We start from the raw sequence: 24,126 nt of genomic DNA, 5'->3' as shown, positions 1-24,126 counted from the left end.
ATGTCTGATTATGTCCCATTCCTTACAAGCAAAAGTGGATTTCCTATTAATGCAGAGACTTGGAAATCAATGTTTGATTTCTGTTTAAAACAAAATAGTGATTGTAAAAAACAGATCACTGATCTATATGAATCCTCTCAAGAAAACGTTATATCAAAAAAACCTGTAAATTAATCACTTCCTCATAATGTTTACGAAGCTTCCTGTATTTAGGGTGGATAAGATTGAGACGGCGGAAAATTTTTTAAATAAAGTACAAAATTACCTTAACAGTCTTGAGTAAGATGTTTTCAATTATTTCATTTTGTTTCGTTGTTTTGTTGTGCATTTAAATTTGTAGTTTTTGTTTCCTCCATGCTTAAACGAATGGGAAATAGTTCAATTTAACTTTTATTTTTCAGCACCTCAATTGTTTACCTCTCTTAGGCTTGATGTTGTGACTATTATTAGCCACAACATTGTAATAATTATTAGAAAGTTCGGCGAGACTATAGTTTATGGACGAACCAATCAAACTTAGGGTAACAGGTCTTGGGTTTTGGCAAGACATTTATTCATCCACTTGGTTAAACAGCGTTTTGACATTTCAGCTGATGTCACTTCGAGATGAAAACTCTAAATCTAATTGCTAACCCTAATTATCATTTATAAATCATGATTCTTATTCCCCACTCTGGTTTATAACATTCATTTAGTCCTAGTTAGTAGGTGAACATTCCGAAGGTCACTTCAGCGTCGCTCCTAGGTCGTCCATAAATTATATTCTCACCCAAAGTTTTTATCCTTCCATTCGTATGTTTGAATATAATTGCCACAAACGTTTTCCTCATGCATATACACACCAATAAAGGTATTAGGAGTAGGCTGTCATCCTAGTAAATCTCTGTCGTTTGGCTCGTTTACACATCAACCTTTAAATTACGTCTTAGTTTGAATTAAACCTTTATCTTCTAGACCTTTAGCTCCGGTATTGCTTCACGCATGCATATTTTCTCCCTTTGCTCAAAATATATTTTCAATTTCTATTCATCTTTTCTATCAGTTCTGATACAATCATTTTGAATTCTTCTTTATTGGTCTTGCTTTAAGAACTTCAGCTCACTCCCTTTTGTGCCTGGGCTTAAGTTGATTACGATTGATTTTTTATTCTGAGTTCATGATATTAATATATGTTCTGTCGATATGTTACATTTGGAAATTGTATGTAATACGAATACTCAGGTCTTTCGAGGGTGATAAAGGTTTTGAGCTGTTTTACTGGATATTCCTTTGGAATATACTAGTACTATTTCATGTTCTTATTAATCATAATACTAGCTCTTCATTCTCATATTCAGTACTTTTAATGGTGTGTGCAAAAATTTGAACCTAAGTTTAGATCGAGGGATACAAGATTAAGTATAATTGTCCAAACTCGTGTTATGCTTAGTCTTATCAGACTATTTAAGTAAGAACTGTTTCTTCTATTTAAAAGAAGGAATCATTGCTAAATGACATATATTGGAATATGTGCCTCTTTTTTCTACAGACATTTGACGTTTAGCAAAAAGCTTGCACTTACAGTCAGCTACTTCCTCACTCTGAGATAAGGATGTAAAGGTAGAGTTATCCAGTCAACGTAAGATATCTATGATTTTCGTATGTACACAGTATTGGTTTGTGAACAAAACTGACTCCAAACGGTGTATTCGGTAAATGTTAACCAAACGTCTAAAAGTGAACAGGTCATACTGTTGAAACGTATGTCATAAACTTCTATTTATTCAGATGAACCTATATTGTTGTTTATTCTTATGAAAAGCTATTTGTTTGTTCAAAAATGTAGATACAATTATACTGGAATGCAGTTCTTTCAAGTAAATCGAGGTGCATCTATTATTAGGTAAATCCATTCGACAAAACCTTAATTTAAATTATTTGAATGTATGTTTGTTATTTTAACTGCATAGACTTGGGGAGCTTGTAAAAACGATAATGTTAGCTTCACTCCCAATAAAATGTCTAGAGGCAACCATATTAGCCATGTAAGTGAATGTGTTTTTGTATACATAACGATTTTTACATACTTTTATGTTTATTTTCAAGTTTTCTTACACAAGGTCAAGAATACCTAAAACGTTTTACAATGTCCTTCGTTTCTGAATTCAATGGTAATGTGTTTAGACACGTTGTGCTTGGAATATACTCATCCAGTGGTTTATTTGGTGCATTGGGGTTGAGTCGACGAGAAAATCTGATGTATAAACCGCTTAACTTTCCAGTAATGAAAATTGTCATATTTTTATGGACTGTTTTTAATAACCGTAAATAAATTTCGTATGCTTGTTTTTAGAGTCTATCTTTACTAATAAATAATTACACTGAAGCATATCATGGTCATTATCACAAATTATTAAGAGTGAAAATTGGTCTACCTATCTCACATCGACCTTACATGTTGGAGAAAATCCCTTGGAAGGTAAGTCAAATTTTATTTAAGAAACGGAATAATGTGGTACATACCTCTATATTATAGGGCGTCGTTATTCCATTTAACAAAGGATATACTAAAAAAGATATAAACAACATTTTGGATCAATATTCACGATTTGTGAGTTTCATTATGATTGCAGCAATTTCAAATGTTATTAAATAATGTTTTGGTCATAAGAGTTTACACTATCAATCCTCTTTAAAAGCTTTAATTATAACCGACTAACATTTACAACAAGTACGCACAACATGAATCAGTAATTAACTTATCTAGGTGTCAGTAAAATTATATGAGTTTGGTTTAGAGGGGTAGGGAGAATTTCTGTTCGTAAAGAACCAAAACTTAGTAAATAAACATGTATTAATTTTCGGATTCATTCAGTCACGAGTGTAAGAATTGGGCACTCATATTACAAAATTTTCACAACCTCTGAAAATTTCTGATAAAAAAACTTGCAACAATATGCCAAAAAGAACAACTTTTGTTCGCAGTTGGTTGGATGATTACACTCGTTCAAATAATGTTTCAAGAGTTATGTAAATCGGAGTAATAGATACTAGATAACATGACCTTAATTAATTGGTGGAAATATATCCGTCTTAAGAGGGTAGACTGCAGCTTAAAAGATAACTCATTCCCTGATTTCTACACCAAATATCAGTTATAACTAGTATAAGCCCTAAAATAGACGTACATTAATGGATGCTGCCATGCCACAGTAAAATGAAAGGGATGAATAGAAAAGAAGTTGAATACGGATTATATTAAAAGTTTAAACATAAAACGTTTTGTATTCAAATAGGAGGTATTGATTCATTGTGCGAAAGGTAAGAGGTGATACTCAAAAAGATCAGTTTTTAGTTCAGTCACCAATCATCAATTACAATAACCTCACCTGTTATTTCCATGATTTCGTTTCTTTTACAATCGGTTTGAAGTATATGCTGGACGCTAATCAAATCAACATTTGCAGAGACTAACACACTTTTTCTAAAGGTAATCATGAAGTTACATTCTGCGATTAGTAAAGTATTTTCCTCAGAGTAGAAAATTCCTTTTGATTACCAAGTTTAGCACACAACTGCAGAACCTAGTGAGAAATTTTTTAAAAGAATATTCTTCATTTATGTATCTGTATTGTAGATATTCATCACCATCTCACACACTTTTCGAGAATAAATGTCAGAAGATATACGACGTTTAAGCCAAGTTTCTGCCAACTATTCATCATTGTACAGCTAGTTTTGTACTGATTACAAACATTCAGTTTCTAAGGTCATCGCAAATATAGTAATTTTTAATGTATTTCCTCCTTGCTAATCTAAAACGGTGTAACTAATTTATTTAGAGTCATCAGGACAGCAATGAAATTTCAAACTTCGAGTTTGCTCAAATATCAGGAGCTATAGGGTCCTGATAAGTCATGAAGTTGAATAAAATATTTGTTCAGTGCCCCTTGGCCACTTTAATCATTCATCAGATAATTCTATGTCATGTTGAAAATTATGTTTGGATTATATTACGAAGCTAACTCATGGATTGTTAGTTAGGTAATCACTTAAGAGCAGGAGGCTCCAGACAGCCATTTCACTCCAAGATGGGAATATACAGTAGAGTGTTCCTCCGCAGATCTAACCAAGGATCTGCAAGTTCGCGGTGGACGTTTTACCTTTAGACCACTGAAACAGCATCTGGGAGTGGGAATTTCCAACTTCAACTATTTCACAAAACTACAAAAACATCTTCCACTGTCACTGGCTAAATACTACCACCTCATTAAAATCTAGTCCGTGATGCAAACAGTGAAACTTATTAATACCCATACAATAATAAGTTGGTTATGACATTTTCATTTGGTTTAAGATATTTCAATCATACTGTGATATGTCTGGTCAAGGTGACATGTGAACGATCAGTGTTAAAAGTGACTGGATGAAGCTACACTGAATATACGAGGCTGTTTGAAGCCGCTAAATTTTTATCCACTTTTACTCTACTGATTCCATTCCATGTTATGTGTTGATAAGTTCTTATTGGTTCAATACCTGGTTCTCATTAGAAAGGTCGGATTTAAATGAATGTGTATCGGGGAAATTTTTCTGCCATGAAGTAATCAGAAGAACAAAATGTGCCTTTTCTAACCCCTAAATTTCATGTACATAAATCTTTCTATATCCATTTACTCTTGAATAATATTTAGTTACGAGGCTCAATTAATGTGATTGTTAAAAAGAGTCTACCAAATATATCTTCAGATTCATTCAAAACAACAAAAAAACAACAAAATCCTTCCTATAGAAAAGTAATACGTTTAAGTATGGTTCGAAATAAATCAGACAATAAAGTCTCATCATTGTTATCAACTTCCAGTACCTGGAGAAGTGTTACAAATTTACCAATTAACAATTCAAAAATGGGAAGGTAATTCAACAATTTGTCATTTTTTTGAATAAAGCCAAAACAGTAATTGAGGCTGAATGCTATGAATCCATTGTATTTCACAGCTTCTCATCAGGTTCTTACAACCATATATATGTTAAAATCAATCACTGATGTATTATATAATGTGAAATTGACATTGATGCCGGAAAGAATCAGGATAACAAAGATTATCAATAATGATCACGTATAGATTTATATGTGTAAGAATAGGTTTAAAGTCATTTGAAAATAGAGTTCAAAAAGTATAGAGAGGGGTGGGTGAGGTAGTAATTAATGGAAGTCCGTAAACAAGCAAGATAGATTGTGTGATAATTATAAAGGTTGTGAAGAGTTGACATAAGATTACAATAACTTGAAAATAGAAAAGACATTTAGTAACTATGATTCAATTAGGATTTATTGTGGGACTTTTGGTTGTTTAGCGACTGCCTCTTCATAGTTTCTGCCAGCAACGTGGTGCTGTGGCTAGGTTTCGACGGAGTGCTATACATTACTGGTGTGGATCTCCAGTAGTGCGGATGATGGTGCACATTATGGTTTCACCGTCAGCCGGGATGATGGAGAGGTATATTCCTTTCTTGTTCTGTTTGTATGGGAATAGCTCTGGCAGTCTTCCGGGGAAAGGGTAGGTAAACCCAATCCACTTGCTAAGGTTGTTCAGAACGTCCTTGTTTCCAAGGGCTGGTTTAATGTAAATTTACAGGTAGAGGCATACCTATCCGAAACAGATTGCCTGCACCAGTTAGGGTTCATTTAGTTAGTTGGAGAACTTTCTTGGGAAACATCCCTGATTACTTACAAAGTATGGGCCCATGAATGCATTTAAGAAGTAAATGTAAAATAGTTTACGCCGATTAGACTTGTATTAAATCGGATCGGACATGTTATTCTCATGCATTTTCCTCTTCTTATTGTTTTTAAAACAGACTATTTAGAAAAGATTATACTTTGCCGTATAGTTTCATAAAGGCTGTGAATAAGATTAGTAGTAAAATTCTCACTCCACTTATGAGTATAATGATGAACATATATTTATACCAGTATGGGGATTTGCGGTATTTTTACAGCTTAATTCACGAGTCGATCAAAGCTAGACCACCATTAAAAACCTGGAAGCATTGGACGGACTTGTCCTAATATAGGACTCCTCAGCAGTGCGCATCCACGATCCTGCATGCTGGACTCTAACCCAGGATCTTCGGTCTCACGCACACACATTTAACCCTTAAACCAATGAGTCGGCATTCAACGATGTTAATGTCTAACTCCAATCGATCCATAGTCTTGCGCAACTATTTATCTATTGTCTGAGTTGGATAACTGTCTCGCATCCGACACGGATTTGAGTGGTCACGGCTTATCACTAGAACTCCAGGAGCTTCATTCTAAAGCGAGTCACTAGTGAGCATATGACTATTATTAGTGTGGGGATTCGTGAAAATTGTAGGATTTCCATAGTTGAATTCACGAGTTGATCTAAACTAGAGCACCACTGAAAAATTCATACATAAAAAAGAAATACTACGGTTAATAAAATCACACTTTTTTTTCTTTTAGAAGCCAGACATCAACAAACTCTTATCAAGTACGAATTTGACAGTCAATTATTTCTATCAATAAATGAGAAATACTTTATTAGTATGTATTACGAAAATTTTGATGTATCTATGGACCGCTATATATAATACATATTAGGAAAGCAGACAGTTTTTGATGAGTTATTAATTAAACAAATGAATGTTATAACACTGGAAGCTCTCAAATCTTAGACAGGTTTACTCAAGTTTTTTATTTGTATTTTTGCGTGGACCGTCTTGGTATGTAAAACTGTTTGGTGAACTAGTCTGAGCATAGATGTTTAAAGAAACTGAATTTGATGCTATTAAGAATAGTATCTGTTTTAATCTGGAATCAATATTATGATATGAACAATTAGCTGTTAAAATATCATTTACACTGTTTTCATGTATTTTGTAAGTTTGTCAAAGTTCGCTATCAGTTCTTCAGTACGAAAATCAAACTATAATAGTTTCGGAAATCCATTCGCACGAGTTTAGAAATATTCCTGTTTGGAATCATAATAAGGTTGTAAGTAGTTCTTTAAAATCATTTGATTGTACATTATTTAACTGCACATTAATGACTTGGTTGCTTAAATGGCGTTATAGGAGACAGTGATTTGATGACCATATTGAAATTTACTTAAACTTTAACTTGCGATACAGCATTGTATACTACTCAATGCATTGTAATTACTCTGAATTATTTATGAAAAGTTGTCAACAAGCGAAAAAGAATTAATCTTTAGTGACTTATATTTTCGACACAATTACACCTTAACAATTAAGCATTAGGCGTATCTTCGTATATATATGGGCGAACATAAAATAGTTTTATCGTTAAATGGAATTACTAGTTAGTGAGAGTTTTACCTTCCCAATGAATGAGAGGATTTCGACCAGTTAACTAATTGTGAGCAGTTTTCTCTAGGTTAAGTGAACCCCTACTATTCTTGGATTTGGCCTGACAATTTCATCTCTCCGTGCTGATGGGGTATAGCAACTTTAATCGATATACATACATACAAGTTCTATTATGGGCTTGACTGACCTCTTACCTATTCTTGACGTATTTCAAGACATCGACCCTTGAATGCATTCATAAAATCCATGTAATTTTTGCGTTCAAGATACCAAAGAAAGAAGATTTGAGCAAATGGGAGAATTACACAGGCACCAGTTTGTTGTAAGTTTTCAACAGAGTATTGATGAGCCGGATGAAAGATTCAGTAGACGCTCGACTTCGAGATCAACAGGCTGGATTCCGTAAGGATCTGTCGCGCACAGACCGAATCGCGAAACTACGGATCATCGTGGAACAAACAGTTGAGTGGAATTCGCCACTATACATCAACTTCATTGACTATGAGAAGGCGTTTGACAGTGTGGACCGGAGAACATTGTGGAAACTTCTTCAACACTGGAGTTCCTCAAAAGATTGTCAACATTATCCAGAACTCATACGATGGACTACAGTGAAAAGTCGTGAGTGGAGGACAGCTGACAGATGCATTTCCAGTAGGGACCGGAGTCAGACAAGGCTGTCTACTCTCCCCATTCCTCTTTCTTCTAGTGATTGACTGGATTATGAAGACCTCGACATCTGAGGGGAAGCACGGAATACAATGGACATCTTAGAATCAATTAGACGATTTGGACTTCGCAGATGACTTAGCCCTCCTATCTCATACACACGAACAAATACAGATGAAGACAACTTATGTAGCAGCAGCCTCTGCATCAATAGGCCTCAACATACACAAAGGAAAAAGCAAGATCCTCAAATATAACACGGAGAACACTGACCCAGTCACACTTGATGGCGAAACTCTGGAAGAGGTGGAAACATTCACGTACCTGGGAAGCATCATTGATGAACAAGGAGGATCTGATGCAGACGTAAAGACGAGGATTGGCAAACCAAGGTCAGCATTCTTTCACCTGAAGAACATGTGGAAATCGAAACAAACGTCAACTAACTTCAAAGTGAGAATCTTCAATACGAACGTCAAGACAGTCCTACTGTATGGAGCTGAAACGTGGAGAACTACTACGACCATCATCAAGAAGATACAAGTATTTATAAACAGTTGTCTACGCAAAATACTCAACATTCACTGGCCGGATACTATCAACAACAGTGTTTAATGGGAGAGGACAAACCAGATACCAGCTGAAGAGGAAATTAGGAAAAGACGTTGGAAGTGGATCCGATATACATTAAGGAAATCATCAATGTGCATTACAAGGCAATCCCTAACTTGGAATCCGGAATGGAAGCGGAAAAGAGGAAGGCCAAAGAACACATTACGCCGGGAAATAGAAGCAGATATGATAAGGATGAATAACAACTGGAAAGGATTGCCCAGAACAGAATTGGATGGAGAATGCTGGTGTGCGGTCTATGCTCCTCGACGAGGGGTAACAGGCGTAAGTAATTTCTGCGTCACTTACTTATTCGTATGAATGATCAACCTGCAAAAAGTAAACTAAATAATAAAATGTCTGGATATTTTGTTAGTTCAATATCTGTCAGATAAGATTACCGCTCGATCAAAATGTTGATTAAAACACTTGATCGAAAGTAACTCCCCAAAGGACATCTCACACTAATGCCATTCAGTGGTGAGACAACGAAAAAACAGAAGAAAGCCTTTTAAACTTTATTTATATCAAATTAATAACTACCACTGATTCAGTGTAGAAAACCATTAGGGAATGGTATAGGATGTTCAATATTTGTAAAGAACATTGAGCTAATGACTTCGAGTAATCTATGACATTACAAGTTAAAACAATATTAAAATTATTACAGAATAGGATTACTACTTAGTTATCCAATGTCAACAAATAATAAGTTTTCTTGTTGGAACTTTAGAATTATAGCTATTCTATTCGTCAATATACCAGATAGCCAAATACAAATGTGTGAAAGCTACTGTGGCTAAAGAACTTTTCAAATAGAAATGGACAAAGCAGGATTCATATTATCAATAGATAATGATAACCTTAGCTGAAAAGTCTGATAAACTTGTTAGGAGATCTCGATAATTCCTCGAAACTGTCTCCAGCAATCAGGCAAGTGATAAAAGGACTCTGATTAAGGAGTGGTCTTTAAAAACTTCTAAGGAGAAATCTAGAAAATGACATCCTATTTTTATTAACCTAACTGGTCAGTCGTCGAATCAATTATTAATTTTGTGATGTTTCTTGGAGGTACCTAGAGTCTCAAGATACCATCTAACCTTATATATACCTCTACATTATGTATGCAAATTAAGTTTAAAGATAAAGCCTCTACCACATTTCAAACTTTCGGTTCGGAATCGAAGATTAGTAGACTTTCAAGATCTAGGAGGTGGTAGATGTTTAAACGCTCTACACACTGAAACTGATAAGTGATATAGATATTGATTGGGTACTCTGAATGGGATTCTTTTTAGGTAATACAATAATGCTTGGACTTAAAAACTTATTTTAGGAAGGTTATTCAGAGTCGTCCTTTTCAAAATCAGTTTCCTGAATCGATAATTGTTGCATTAGAAGATATGGTTCGATTCCTATGAACATGATTGCATTTTCATTAGCCGATAAAACATTTCTCAGCAAAAATAAAGCGAAGACAAACAGTAGTCATAATTCTAGAACATTATTTAAATAACAATTCTCTAATTATTAGAAATACTTGAGAAGTGAGCTATATTTATTTATTTAAACACAAATGTTGGTACAAGGAAGCACCAGATAAATATGCACCACACAAATCTCATTTGATTTGTATGAGGGCTGTGATACTATTCGGGTGCTCGAACCGAAGCAAGTGGTTTTCTTAGCGGGCCACACCCGGAGCGTTTGATCTAAAGATATGATCCACAAGGCAGTGGAGCATCGTAAGGAGATGCAGTCACATAGTATCCGGTGACCAACGATTGATTCATACACCATTTGTTCCCTCAGGATACTGGAGCCCATGTGCACCATTGTTTTGGAATCAGGGTTTTCCAACTCCCCTAGGTGAACTTTCCATGTCCACCAACCCGGTTAAAGCGCCGGACATTCGATTTTCGTCCTCTCACTTTTGTGAACAACACCGGTGCCACGAGAAGGCAGTGAGTAGGACTTCCCTGGTAGAGGCTATATACGCGTGGCCATATGAGAACATTTCGAGAGGGAGAGCGAACTCTCCCCACTCTCGGCCGTACCAGGGCATTTGGGGGCAAAGTGTATCATAAGAATGCATTTTGCATAAGTTTAGTTGCGATAGATGAATGTTTTATTCCGTACAGTAAAAATACATTAGCTGATTCAATATTTATTTATAAATATAAGTAAAATAAGAAATTTGCAAAGGCTACAATATGACTGAGAAATCCCAGATTGTACCATTTATTCATAGTATGCCACATATTATAGCCCTGTTGAAAGAAAAAACAGTCATGAGAAAGTAATAAGTAATGTGAATTATAGTTTAGTTAAAAAATATTTAAATAGACAATAATCCAAAACAATATTTAAAACTATGGATAAATCAGTAAGGATCTTATATGGAAATTTCATAATTTTAGGATATATTAAATGAGATATTCTTGCTATTAAGATTACAAGTGATAACCGGTCCTCCTAACTAATATTTTAAGTCTTCTGCCATTCATCTTGTTATTTTCATCTCATCGTGCTGATGTGATGTCACAACTTGAGCCGATGCACATATGTGGCAGAACCTATATAGATTACATGCAATTATATTCAAAATTAACCACTTTTCAACATATCAAGAATATTACAATTATTTGTAGACAGTTGTGGAGATCAATTAGTTTCTTTGAGATCATGAACTGATCAATATTAAACCACTATTGAAAACGTAGAAGCACTGGATGAATGGGAGCTTGTTACGCCATATCGTGGATTGATTGAAGTTAGACATTAACATCGTTGGATACCGGCTCAGTGGTTTAAGGGTTAAACATTCGTGCGTGAAACCGTAGGTCCTGGGTTCGAGTCCAGCATACAGGATCGCGAGTGCACCCTACTGAGGAGTCCCATACTCGGACAAATCGATCGTCGATTTCCTTCAGGTTTTAAACGGTGGTCTAACATCAACCAGTTCATGATTTCAGTAGAATATTATAATTGTTTTAACAAATCAAATCAACGGGGCCTATGACCTCACACCTTTCAAACTTGAGTTGTATTAGGGTTGGATGTGTTATATTCATATGGAGAAATATGTGGTTGAAAACTCGTTTGGATAGTTATCAGGATCCGTGAGGAAGTCTTTAGAAAGATAAGCATTATTCCGCTCATTTTTATTGCTTTAAATCGCTAGTTACGTAAAATAACGTTATACCAGTTAAAAACAGAAAGATTTTATGATAACTATGATAGATTTTCTAATAAAAACTACAACACAATAGTAAGTAATATTAATTGTGTATAACACGGTAAACTATTTATCAGTCTCCTTAAAATTTTTTGCTACTGAAGACCAGTGAAAGTTCAAACAATTTACCAGCTCAAAGACATTAAAAGCAAGTCAAGTCACTTTAATTTCCAATGTAACCATCACAAGAGTTCACCTATTCTTCTTCAAACTACAACTAAATAACTACTGTCCAATGGTAGTTTGGTAAAATCGTACTTTACGTTTTTATTTCTACTGAAAAAATATCAATCAATCTGACTGGTAAGTATCAAACACAACCTTACGAGGTTAACTCTGGATATTTCACTTCTCAGCCAAATGAGTAACATTTTTCTCCATCTCAATTAAATTAATGAAAAACTAATGTGTCTAACTGGCATGCAATATTAAGTTACATCGTATAGAAGAGTAGATTGTTGGAGAGTCTAAATGAAAAATTCAAAAGTGTAGTTATGAACATTACACATAATCAACTACAGTGCTGATAAGTATACATTACAGTACCGAGGATTATATGAGTCTGATTAAAATTACATATATAATAGATTAATTATTGTAAAGAAATATAAAATCAAGACCAGTGAATCCAGTAAACATAAAGATCTTCGAGTTGAAAAGTTTCTTAGTGTTTATATTAAAGATTTATAATGAATTGTAAAGCAGGAGGGAGAGAGCATATTTAATCGACCTAGTAAAGTCGAAGTATAAAAGGAAGATAATGGTGTCGGGATAAAGTTCCCACAATGATCATTGATCTGAAATGAATATGATATATATATATATATATATATATATATATATATATATATATTGATTTACAGGTTTAACTTAATATCATACCTGAAATTGTTGTTCACTTGTATCAAACATTACAGCTAAATAAGCCAAATGAAATATAGCCAAACAACTGAAGGCTACATTACACCAATATACCCACGATGAATTCTAAAAACAATCAGATAAAGGAATAGAGTTCGAATGTGTGTGTAAGAAGTGATGGGATTAGTAACATTTTGAATTAAAAAAACTTTTAAAAACAAACATGCTAAATAAATCAGTATAAATTCAAAATAAACTGAGACTATCATCTATAGAGAACATTCAACAACTAAAACTCATGAGTACAATTCAAAATTTATTAATGAAATAAATGTGCCAAGAAATAATAATAATAATAATATTATTATTATTTTGATTTTGTTACCAAGCGAATAAAACATTAAATTTGAATCTATACACAATAAGTAAATAGTTAACTAAGGTATCGGAAAAAAATATACTGTCGTAAGTTTTTCATAAAATTAGGTAGTGACTAGATGCGAAATTTAGAATGTGTAGTCAATCCTACTTGGAACTTATCAGTTTGATGAACCAAAATTCTAGTGTTGATATCCATACTTGGACTCGAACAAGACACATTTTAATGACTGCAAAATATGAATTGTATCTAAGATGTGTATATTTCGAACAGGTTAATGTTGCACGGCGGAAAAGCTTATATAAGATGTAGTGATTAAATAAAACATTGTGATTTGATAATAAATTGCCTTAGATATTGATAACGTTATTCTTTAAAAGTCATGTAACAAATACAGGAAGGGGACAGATACAGACGTACTATCGTACACACAAGTACAAACCATGATCAATGTTACACCCGAGTAATAGAAAATGCTTGACATATATATGTAGAATAAATAAGAAGATAAGATCAATTTACTCGTCCAAAATTTAGAGTAAATCGAGTAGGTGTGTGACAATGCTAATTACTAGATCTTTTGCTTCAAACTATAAAGCATTATTCACTGAGCTACTCAGTCAAAACAACCAGCTGAGTAAAACGACTTTGAATCTTTTCCAAATGTTAGCTATTATCCAAACTTAATAAAAACGTTAGGCAAAGTGGGACTATCGAGGTTATCCACTCATGATTCATATGTCAAAAAAGACTCTACTGTAAGCCTTAACATCAAAGATGGGAACAGACACAAACTTACAAACAAAATATACACCTAAGATCCAGTATTTTATTATTATCTCTAAATTCTCAGAAATAAATATAAAATACTCTCTGAATATTTACACATGTTCAACGTTTTAGTTTAATTTTTTCTTAAATAAAACAAAGTGAAGTCAAGCTCATAGCTTTACTGTTATCGGTGTACATAAGTCTGAAAACAAACGAAATCTAGTTTACTTTTAAACATCAAGACCTGATTATAAAGATTTACTGATATGTTCATATCATAAAATCGTTCATAGGATGAATGAAAAGCATATATATAGCTTTTTATTCTGATACACGTAAAATAGCCAAATCATAAAGTTTGAATTACCTTGTTACTATGACAACAGGATTCAGGACATGGACGACTAGCAATACATGCATCTAGGATCTTGGCCAATTTTTCCCGAAAGACTGAAAGGAATATAGAAATGCTCAATTTATTTGTTGTAGCAAACAATAACTTAAAAAAGTGCATATTGTTATTCGTAAAAATGAGTAACGAAGTAGTCAAAATATGGTTTACTACAGATGTTATGAGACGCTAGAGTTGACCTTGGAACCGTTATGCCACTTATTAGCCAATTAGCACAAAGATTGGTTAGATTAGGAATCTTTTGCTTAATAAGTAGCGAAGCTTCAACATCCATATTATTTTTAAGTGATTTATCGACTTCTCAAGGCATTTAATCAGTTTTCCCATCTTGAAATCGAAGAAATTTAGGTTTTGGGACTTGTCTATTTGAACCCAGATGAATTACCGTCTGTACTTTTTATAATGTCCAAATTCATATTATTAAAAATTCCACACAGACAATACAATCTTAATGAACAACTTTTGCCAAGTGCTGTTATGGTTTGTTCGAACTAACCGACTCCAATAATTTTATCTTCCCGTAATATGGTGACAAATGATTAAAGTATATGAATGAAATCGACCACTGTTACTGTGTATCTTACATACTTACCATATTCAGTATATGCATAGATTCCAATAGAGAATAAAACAGCGCTAAGTTGAAAATTCAAACCCTAGAAATAAAGGTGAAATTATAAAAGTGGCTGTTATAAAGTGTTGTCAGTAAGTTTCTCTAAAAAACTTCTACAAAGCTGAATAGCTGTCAAAAGTAGCTTTTTGGCTAGTCAGATCATTTAAAAAATTTCCAGAAATGTATAAAGCCTTATATATTTATTTTCTTGAACAATTTAGTCTTTCAAGTACCTAAATGGTCAGTAATTTTATGGTTTTTTTGACATAATTTCAATACTGAAAGGATACTCTTAACCATACAAGTAACCTTTGACTCTGTAAATGAACTAATTCTTCTATAGCGTTTATGCTTTCTGATTTCAATCATGGTTACATGTTTGTAGATAACTATAAGTTGATTAAGGAATCAACGTTACAAGAGTTTGGTGTAACATACATAAAAAAAGGAAATCCTTAATGAAGTAAGAATCTGTTGTACATTCTAGTTAGACAGATTATAGATTTTATACTATACTTTTAAATTTAAATAACTTTAATTAAATGTTATTAGCATTAGTTAACACTAAGCAATATTATGCATTTTCCCTAAGGGCTTAAATGTAAGGAACGTTTATGTGAACTATTAGAGAATAAAGGTGAAAATTTTGTATCTAAAGTAGTTGGCTGATAGTTTTTATGATATTTATACCTATTATTTATTTATTTGAACACATAAATATTGGTACAAAGGAGCGCTGAATACATATGCGCAAAACAAGTCACTTGATTTGTGAGTGAGCTATGATACTGTCCGGGTGCCCAAACCGAAGCAGGTGGTTTCCTTAGGGGGCCACACCCGGAGCCTTTGACCTAAAAAGTCTGATCCACAAGGCAGTGGAGCAACGTCAGGGGATGCAGTCACATGGTAGCCGTTGACTAATAACTGGCTCACACGCCATTTGTTCCATTGGTATGGAATCAGGGTTTTTCAACTCCCCTAGGTGGATCCTCCACATCCACCAACCCGGTTAAAGCGCCGGACATTCACTTTTCGTCCTCTCAATTTCGTAAACAACAGTAATGCCACGAGAATTCTGTGAGTAGGACTAAAAACAAACATCATGTTAACACAATGACGAGTAAATACGAAAAAAGAGAAATAATTACAGAAACTGATAACAGTATTTATACAATACATTGCACAAAATACTACCTTGTTTACAATTATTCAACTAATAATAATAATAATTTTTTTGTATATAGTTGAAATCATGAGTCAATTGAAGCTAGACCAGCATGGAAAACCTGGAGACATTGGTGAAATGGTTGCTCAACTTCGTGGATTGGCTGAAATTAGACATTAACATCATTGGCTCAGTGGTCTGTCGGTTAAGTGCTCGCGCGCGAGACTGGTAGGTCCTGGGTTCGAATCTCGCGAGTGCGGGATCGTGGATACGTACTGCTGAGGAGTCCCAGAATAAGACAAAACGGCCGTCCAGTGCTTCCAGGTTTTCCATAATGGTTTAGCTTCAATTGACTTATGATTTCAACTATATATAAAAAAAATTACTAAAAATCTCCACAAAGAACCCCATTAATAATAATAAGAATGTTAATATTAGCATTCAATCATAGAGTACATACCTGACGTTAAATTTCCCATATATTCTACTCTTAAACTGATTATTACGCACTTTGTTTTTTTTTACTGAAATCTTTCTCTCTTTCAAATATCTAAACATTTTAAATTCAATTGTTTTCAACTAAACGTTTCATTTTCTATAAAATGGATTATTACATTACATGGCATTTACTAAGTGCAACCATTTAAAACAAACTATAGGTTTTATTATAAAATTTTATCAATATTGAATGTAAGTTTGTTTTCAACTTATTTATACTGTATTTAGTACATAATAAATGTATTTTACATTTGTACTATATACAATCCGATGATAATCATTCAAAGGAATGAATATAAATTTAATCGGGAGATATAAGTCACCAATTTTATTCAAAATAGAATCAATCATTGAGTATGTTCATGGAAATTGTGTAATTTTTTCCCTTGGAAGTTAGTTTTCTTCATGAAAAGGCATAAATTATGAACCCCCAAATGTCGTGGCACGGCCGAGAGTGGGGAGAGTTCGCTCTCCCTCTCGAAATGCTCTCATATGGCCACGCGTATATAGCCTCTACCAGGGAAGTCCTACTCACTGCCTTCTCGTGGCACCGGTGTTGTTCACAAAAGTGAGAGGACGAAAATCGAATGTCCGGCGCTTTAACCGGGTTGGTGGACATGGAAAGTTCACCTAGGGGAGTTGGAAAACCCTGATTCCAAAACAATGGTGCACATGGGCTCCAGTATCCTGAGGGAACAAATGGTGTATGAATCAATCGTTGGTCACCGGATACCATGTGACTGCATCTCCTTACGATGCTCCACTGCCTTGTGGATCATATCTTTAGATCAAACGCTCCGGGTGTGGCCCGCTAAGAAAACCACTTGCTTCGGTTCGAGCACCCGAATAGTATCACAGCCCTCATACAAATCAAATGAGATTTGTGTGGTGCATATGTATCTGGTTCCCCTTTGTATCAATATTTATGTGTTTAAATAAGTAAATAAATAAACAATTGAATATTTCGTTTTATTTTGAAACTCATTAAAAGTGTGAGCAGTCATAAATATACACAGAGTAAAACTTAAGAATTTCATGTCCCATAGCGAGAATGATACATATACTAAAATGAAGCGGTGGTTCAGTGGTTAAGGTATCCAACTTACAATCGAACATCATCGCAGATTGTTTGAACAACCGGAAAGTAAAACTGGATCTGAGACTTGGAGTGTACCTTGAAGTTAAGTACACGAATCTGTACCTCTTAAAGGAGTAAACCATAACCTAATGAACACTGCCTTCAATTTAAGTTTATTAGAGATAACATGCGGTCATTATCAAGTGCTATCATCAATGATACTCAGTTTCGGCATGGTTGAATGATATGGAACACGAGAATCCATCTGGAAGTTAGTCACCAGGTAATTTACAATAAATTTCAAGCATTTTTTTGCAGAAACTTTCCAGTATAAAGTTCGTTTTTATTAGAAAGTGACATAACTACCTATAAACATTTTACGATTCTGTTGTAGTAAATTTGACTACAATTTTATTATAAATGAAATTCTATAAAGCAGTTGACTTTCAATTCTTATCCCGAAAAAAGATCGAATTGATAAATATTTACACAAAAAGCAACAGAATTTATCGTCTTACATGCAACAATGAACTAGCTGTATACGTTCCCAATACAGCATACACATGTCCATATGGACGTAACGGCTTGTATACATCTAATTAGAAGAAAAAATACAGGCATTTAGATTATTAATCATTTAAAAAAAATGGTATATCTCATATAAATGTAGTTATTTGTAGGATGTATTCGACAAGGGTACCTTTTTTGGAGTTCCACAGTAAACTACTAAACATTGAAAGGCTATTTCATCCTAGTGTAGGACTTCTTAATAGTGCTGTGGTGTGATCTACTTATATCCATATAAGTAGTATATGGTGTGGGTCAGACATAGAATGTATTTTGGCAGAAGACCGATGAGGAAAGAACTGAAATGAAGCGCAATCGTTTGGAAAATGCATGAACAATGGAATTATTGAAGAAACAGTGAAGATTGAAACAATTGATTGTTAATTTGCAAATTGACTGTTCATTCTTTGGTAATCAGAATTTACTGAGATAGTCTGTAATCTTTGCTTAAATACATTCGATTGTCCCCAACTAGTGTTCTGTTCACAACAGTGCGACTACTGAGTAAGTATTCGTAGTGAGACATATATTAAGGAAATCAACAAACTGCATCACGAGGCACGTGCTAATGAGGGAAACGGAAAAGAGGAAGGCCAAAGAACAGTGTCGGGAATGGAAAGCAGACACAGAAAGGATGAGTAGCAACTGGAAAGGATTGCTCAGGACAGATTTCGGTGGGGAATGCTAGTGGGCGGCTCATGCTTCTCCATGACAGGTAACAGGCGTAAGTAAGTGTTAGTTTTGTTTTAAACAGGTAAATTTAAACACATTAATTTATCTATAAACTGTCAATGATGTCCGTATTTCCCACTTAGTATGAAGTGTAAACATGCAGATACATAAGATATTTGAGTGTAATAATTAGTCCGAAATAATGACCATTTGTTCTAATCACCACTTGAATCGAATAAAATGCACATCCTAGAGAGTACTACTAGACACTAATCAAAATATTACCACATGTTAGTTCATAGTTTAAAATGAAAATATCGTATTTCCTAATAAAAGACTAAATAATCATAGCTTACATTGTTTTAACCATGTATGCATTGGCAAATTCCAGTATATAACAACTTCAACTAACGACCGAGGAAATTCAATAAACAATGGACGAGTTACCACAACAGGTCTGGCAAAAAACGAAAAAGTGAAAATAATGACAAAACTTATTCTTTGTTGTGTTTAGTTTATGAAATGCAACGAACTTGTACCTAACCGATTATATATTATTTTATAATAACGGTTGCATAAAACACTATAAATTAGGCATCATTTTATATTTAATTCGACTAGTACTTCGTTTACAATGGAATATATTGGTTTATGTAATCTACTGAATAGAATTTTAAGGAATTACACAATACTTATGTTGTTGTAGTGTAGATTTGTTACACAAAGGAAGTGTATGATTAACCATTCTATGTAGGAGAGATGACACGAATGAGATGTAATCGACTAGCAAGTGACTTATTCAACTTAAGATTTTCGGTATATAATCAATTTAAATATCAGGTTAAACTGTTTGGAAACCGAGCAAGATTTATCGATTTTTTCATGTCAACCTCAAGATTTTTATCAGCATGCATTCTGGGATAAAACAGGAAACTTTAAAACCTAGTAAAAGACTTATTACTGTATCAGTAGTTAATAGTCGATATTTATAAACGTCAGTCATATATTTATACCGTATTATAATTGATGAATCGAAATTCGGTTTACTCTACAGATCATAGTTTACAATGTGCGAAAAGAAGGATACAATTCTGAGAAGTAAATCCGTAATAAGTAACAAGCTGTGTAACAGTTAGTTTCCAAGTAGTATTTATTTAAAAATAGTATTCACGAACCCATACTAAAAAGTATTAAAGAGCTTCCATAACTCTAGCAATGAGAGCCTTATTGAATATTTTGAAGACTGCAGTAATAACATGGATTACGAATAAGTTTATTACTGATAACGATAGATGAAATACTTCAGCGTTTCATGCGCATTTTTTCCCATCACAAATTTGAGGTGTTCAATAGATCGAATAAGTATTAAGAACAAAGAAACAATATATCAACGAACTGAAAGCAAACATTAAACTTACTTGTATACATCTTTTGATCTGTTTTTCTCTTTAGTATTTTCTTGTTTGTTTGATTGTATTGAATATTTATCACAATATCCTAAGGCTGTCATGGAAGATTCACTTGATATACATATGAAATAATGACTGAAACGAAAACTTTGTGATGCGAAATAAGCATGAAGCCAACTAAGAGAAGAAAAAAAAAATGAATAAAAAGGTGTGATTTTATGGAATTATTTTAGTTGCACAATGTATGGCCCTATATCAACCAAGGAAAATTTTGAAAACAAAACAAAACTTCAGTAATGACAGTAGGCTGGTTTATTCTAAAGGTAAGTAAACGCTTGAAGTTTTCAGTTTAATCAAACAACAGTTTGTCAATAAACAATCCGAAGGGGATTCATAATAATACTGAACAGTTTCCCGTTGATCTATTTTTAATGAAGGACTGTCCGTAATAAAAGGAACAAACGGTTTGTTACATGCGCATCCGATAATTTTACTTCTCGGTAGTCATGTTCACGTATTTAACATTATTAGTAACAGAAAATATTCAGGAAATAGAAAAATTAAATGTAAATAACTGACAACTTAAGTAGTCAGTACTTGTTAAAACAAGATGAATAAATGACAATAACAAACGTTAGAAGTAATTTTTTGGTTAGATTAGCATCTTTATTTCTAAAATGTAGTTATTAAGAGCTTAAATTGAGTGATTTTTATGTGTTTCTATTTGTAAGCTTCCATTTTGGCCTATTAACTGTTGTTAAATCTTTTCCTGCTCCCAAATTAACATGAATTATTAATAAACATATCATCACGGTTTTGTGTCGTCAGTGTCCGAGTTAGGTGCGTGGTGTAATCTCTTGTTTATGATGTATCATGGTCCTGTTATTCATGTATATAATCATGTGAGTTTTCCAGTCAGAGTTATACGGGCTACGTTGGCTGTTATTCTTGAGTTCTAATTCGGTCTTCAGTCAGTCAGTCAGTCACAACGTAGAACTTCGTACGTACGTACATCAGTTCGAGTTGCCATACCACATTAGCACAGAGATGCAGTTGTCGATTCAAATCCCATAGTGGTAGAAGTAGTAGGAGTATAATCAGAAATCCAAAAGATTAGGGGTTTCAAGAAATTATTGAAGGAGTATAGTACAGTGAAATAAATTTGGAAAGAGAAAAAGATAAAGACATGAGGAATTCAGAAGATTAGAATTTGGTAGAACACAAAGAGTGGATGCATCTTCGCCATTGTAAACGATTTTGAGCCATGTCATTCAAGGTCTCTAACCATCGGTTGCTGTCATCTCGCGAATCCCAACCAGGTAGTCTACACCTACCAACATGGCCCAGCCCACTTGTCAGTGACTTCATTGATTTGTGCCACGTTTTGGTCTGGCCACCCCTAGCTTTCTTCCAACCTACTCCTACACCATGAAACATTGCACGTCGGGGCAGTCGGTGGTCGGGCATACGTAACACATGTCCCAGCCATCTCAACTGATGAAGTTTCACTACTTCATCAATCGATTTGCCATCCCTACCTAGTACTCGTTTCCTAACAACTGCATTACTTACCCGGTGGTCCCAGGATATACGAGCAATGCTTCGAAGACACCTATGATCGAACACTAGTAGCCTACGAATATCTTCTACTCTTATTGGCCATGTTTCACTGCCATAGAGTAGGACGGAACGAACTGCTGCACAGTAAACCCGTCCTTTGGTTGCTAGACGGATATCTCGCCTACGCCATAAATGACGCAAGTTGGCGAAAGCTAGACGAGCCTTCTGTATCCGTGCTGAGATTTCGTCACATACCAGACCACAAGGGCTGATGAGACTTCCAAGATAAGTGAAGTGGTCTACACGCTCAACTACTTCACTCCCTATCATTAGTTCAGGTGTCGATGCAACCCAATCCTGAAGTAACATTTTGCACTTCGAGGGAGAGAATCGCATTCCGAACATGCCTGCATAGTTGCTTATAGTGGTCAGAAGACTCTGCATGTTGTCAGCGTCTTCACCGAGTAAAACTATGTCGTCGGCGTATTCTAAGTCGACAAGTGAGTCTCCTGGTAAAAGTTCAACTCCTGGAGGTTTAGCTGATGAAAGTGCTATCTCTAAAAGTAAGTCAATGACAAAGTTAAACAAGAATGGGGAGAGTGGACAGCCCTGACGAACGCCACTTGTGGTAATCAGTTCTGATGACAGTTCGCCATAGGCTCTAACTCGACCAGTTGTGCTCGAGTAGAGAACCTTTATGAGGTTAATGTACTTCTTTGGTACTCCTTTCAGTGACAAACATTGCCATAGAACCTCACGATCAACAGAGTCAAATGCCGCCTTAAGGTCAAGAAATACTACTATTGTGGGACGTCTGAATTTGTGTCTATGTTCTAGGACCTGACGTAGGGTGAATATCTGGTCTATGCAACCACGTCCAGGTCGAAAACCAGCTTGGTTTTCTCTAGTCTGCTCTTCACGAGCTTTGGTTAGGCGACCTAGTATTATTGAAGCTAATATTTTAGACACTATATTAGTCAAACTGATCCCTCTGTGATTGTCACAAGGTCCGAAGGCGAAGTCGTACTGCTGACTGTACAGAGGTGTGAAAGCAGTAAGGTGTTTCCTTCAGACAACCAGCATGACAGCGATGCTGCCTTCCCACAAGGAGGGGTGGGGTTAGAAAAGGTCGACCCTAAAAATGCACACCTCGCCTTATCCCACGGATTTCCGTCTCCGGCGGTAAGGACTTTTGAAGAACGGAGCTAACACGTCAAAAATCCCCCACAAAAAGGCCGTGCGTGACCGGCCTCAAGCAGATGTCCCTTGGGCACTGCGGTCACGCTCCCAGATCGTTAAGACCAACACTAATCCAACTTCTTTTTCAGGTCCCTCAAGAAATACCCTTCCACGGTGTGGGCAGCCGGGAAGTGATACTAGCCCTCATACCCTTAACTGCACACAAGACCAAGTTGGTCGCTTTCAATTCGGTCTTCAGGACAGGTATTTTGTATAAACTAATAACCTTTAGCATATCAAAACATTTAGTCGCAGCATCAATATTACTAATTCAAAAGTAGCAATCTTAAGTTAAATCAGTGATAAGTTACACTTTCATGTGAGGCTAAGTAGTTATGCTATCCGTATGCTTAAAGACATAGTGTAGGCGAGGGTTGAGTTCGAACCTGCTACTAAATACTTACGGGTTGATTGATCTAACAATTAGACCAATTGTTTGAAAAAAACGGAATAAGTACAACCATATCTATGACCTTATTTAAAAAAAATACACCCAAAAGATTAGAAAATCATAAACTTACGGTTGCAATTTCAATATCGAAGCTAATGTATCAGTGAAACAAGTCGAATAAGTTAAATATAAAAAAGACAGCCCAAATAATTTAGCTGTCTGAAAAAGTGAAATCATAGTCTGTAAGGAAAAGAAAACAACAACAATAAGAACAACAACGAATATATTAAAAGAAAAAAACTTGAATAAAAGCATGTTTTCTGCATCAATCAAAATAAAACTGCATTCAAGTAGTATCCTATTGTAAGTGCATTTTTCTCATGTTATTTTTCTTTTATAAGGGGAAAATTTTCGATAATACTTTATAGAATAGTAATATAAAATATAAAAAAGGTGTTTAGGTGTTACGTTTTATGATCATAAACGAAAATAATCATATTGTGATGAATGTATTGTTAATCGAACAAAAGATTTAGATAAATCTTCTAAAAAGATCTATTTTATGATGTTAAAAATCAAGTTAAATATTGTTATACATTCTTAGTAATTAGCAACATCACAACCTTAGATATGTAGGAATTTTATGATAAAATA

At 34.5% G+C, this 24,126-nt stretch overlaps 2 protein-coding genes across 2 annotated transcripts in view; one reads left to right on the top strand and one right to left on the bottom strand.

Annotated features, from left to right (window-relative positions):
- Smp_133170 (putative vasohibin) lies at positions 1 to 10,040 on the top strand (the record flags this gene model as incomplete). The annotated part of the gene is made up of 9 exons (XM_018793439.1): positions 1 to 165; positions 200 to 279; positions 1,826 to 1,882; positions 1,950 to 2,024; positions 2,086 to 2,260; positions 2,333 to 2,458; positions 2,516 to 2,590; positions 4,674 to 4,894; positions 9,956 to 10,040. 9 exons carry the CDS (start codon positions 1 to 3, stop codon positions 10,038 to 10,040), a joined length of 1,059 nt encoding a protein of 352 aa, XP_018647952.1.
- Positions 10,041 to 10,731: 691 nt separating this feature from the next.
- Positions 10,732 to 24,126, bottom strand: part of Smp_133180.1 (putative zinc finger protein) — a gene marked incomplete at its 5' end in the record, with an annotated part of 57,778 nt that continues 44,383 nt past the window's right edge. The window contains 8 exon segments of the mRNA XM_018793437.1: positions 10,732 to 10,889; positions 12,740 to 12,844; positions 14,236 to 14,318; positions 14,873 to 14,936; positions 18,153 to 18,229; positions 19,230 to 19,330; positions 20,292 to 20,459; positions 23,603 to 23,712. Of these exon segments, the coding sequence (XP_018647951.1) occupies positions 10,791 to 10,889; positions 12,740 to 12,844; positions 14,236 to 14,318; positions 14,873 to 14,936; positions 18,153 to 18,229; positions 19,230 to 19,330; positions 20,292 to 20,459; positions 23,603 to 23,712 (807 nt within the window). The 3' untranslated portion in view covers positions 10,732 to 10,790.

This window comes from Schistosoma mansoni, chromosome 1 (assembly GCF_000237925.1).
Source record: "Schistosoma mansoni strain Puerto Rico chromosome 1, complete genome".
NCBI classification, from domain to species: Eukaryota; Metazoa; Platyhelminthes; class Trematoda; order Strigeidida; family Schistosomatidae; genus Schistosoma; species Schistosoma mansoni.
This window is presented reverse-complemented; position numbering and strand designations above follow the sequence as displayed.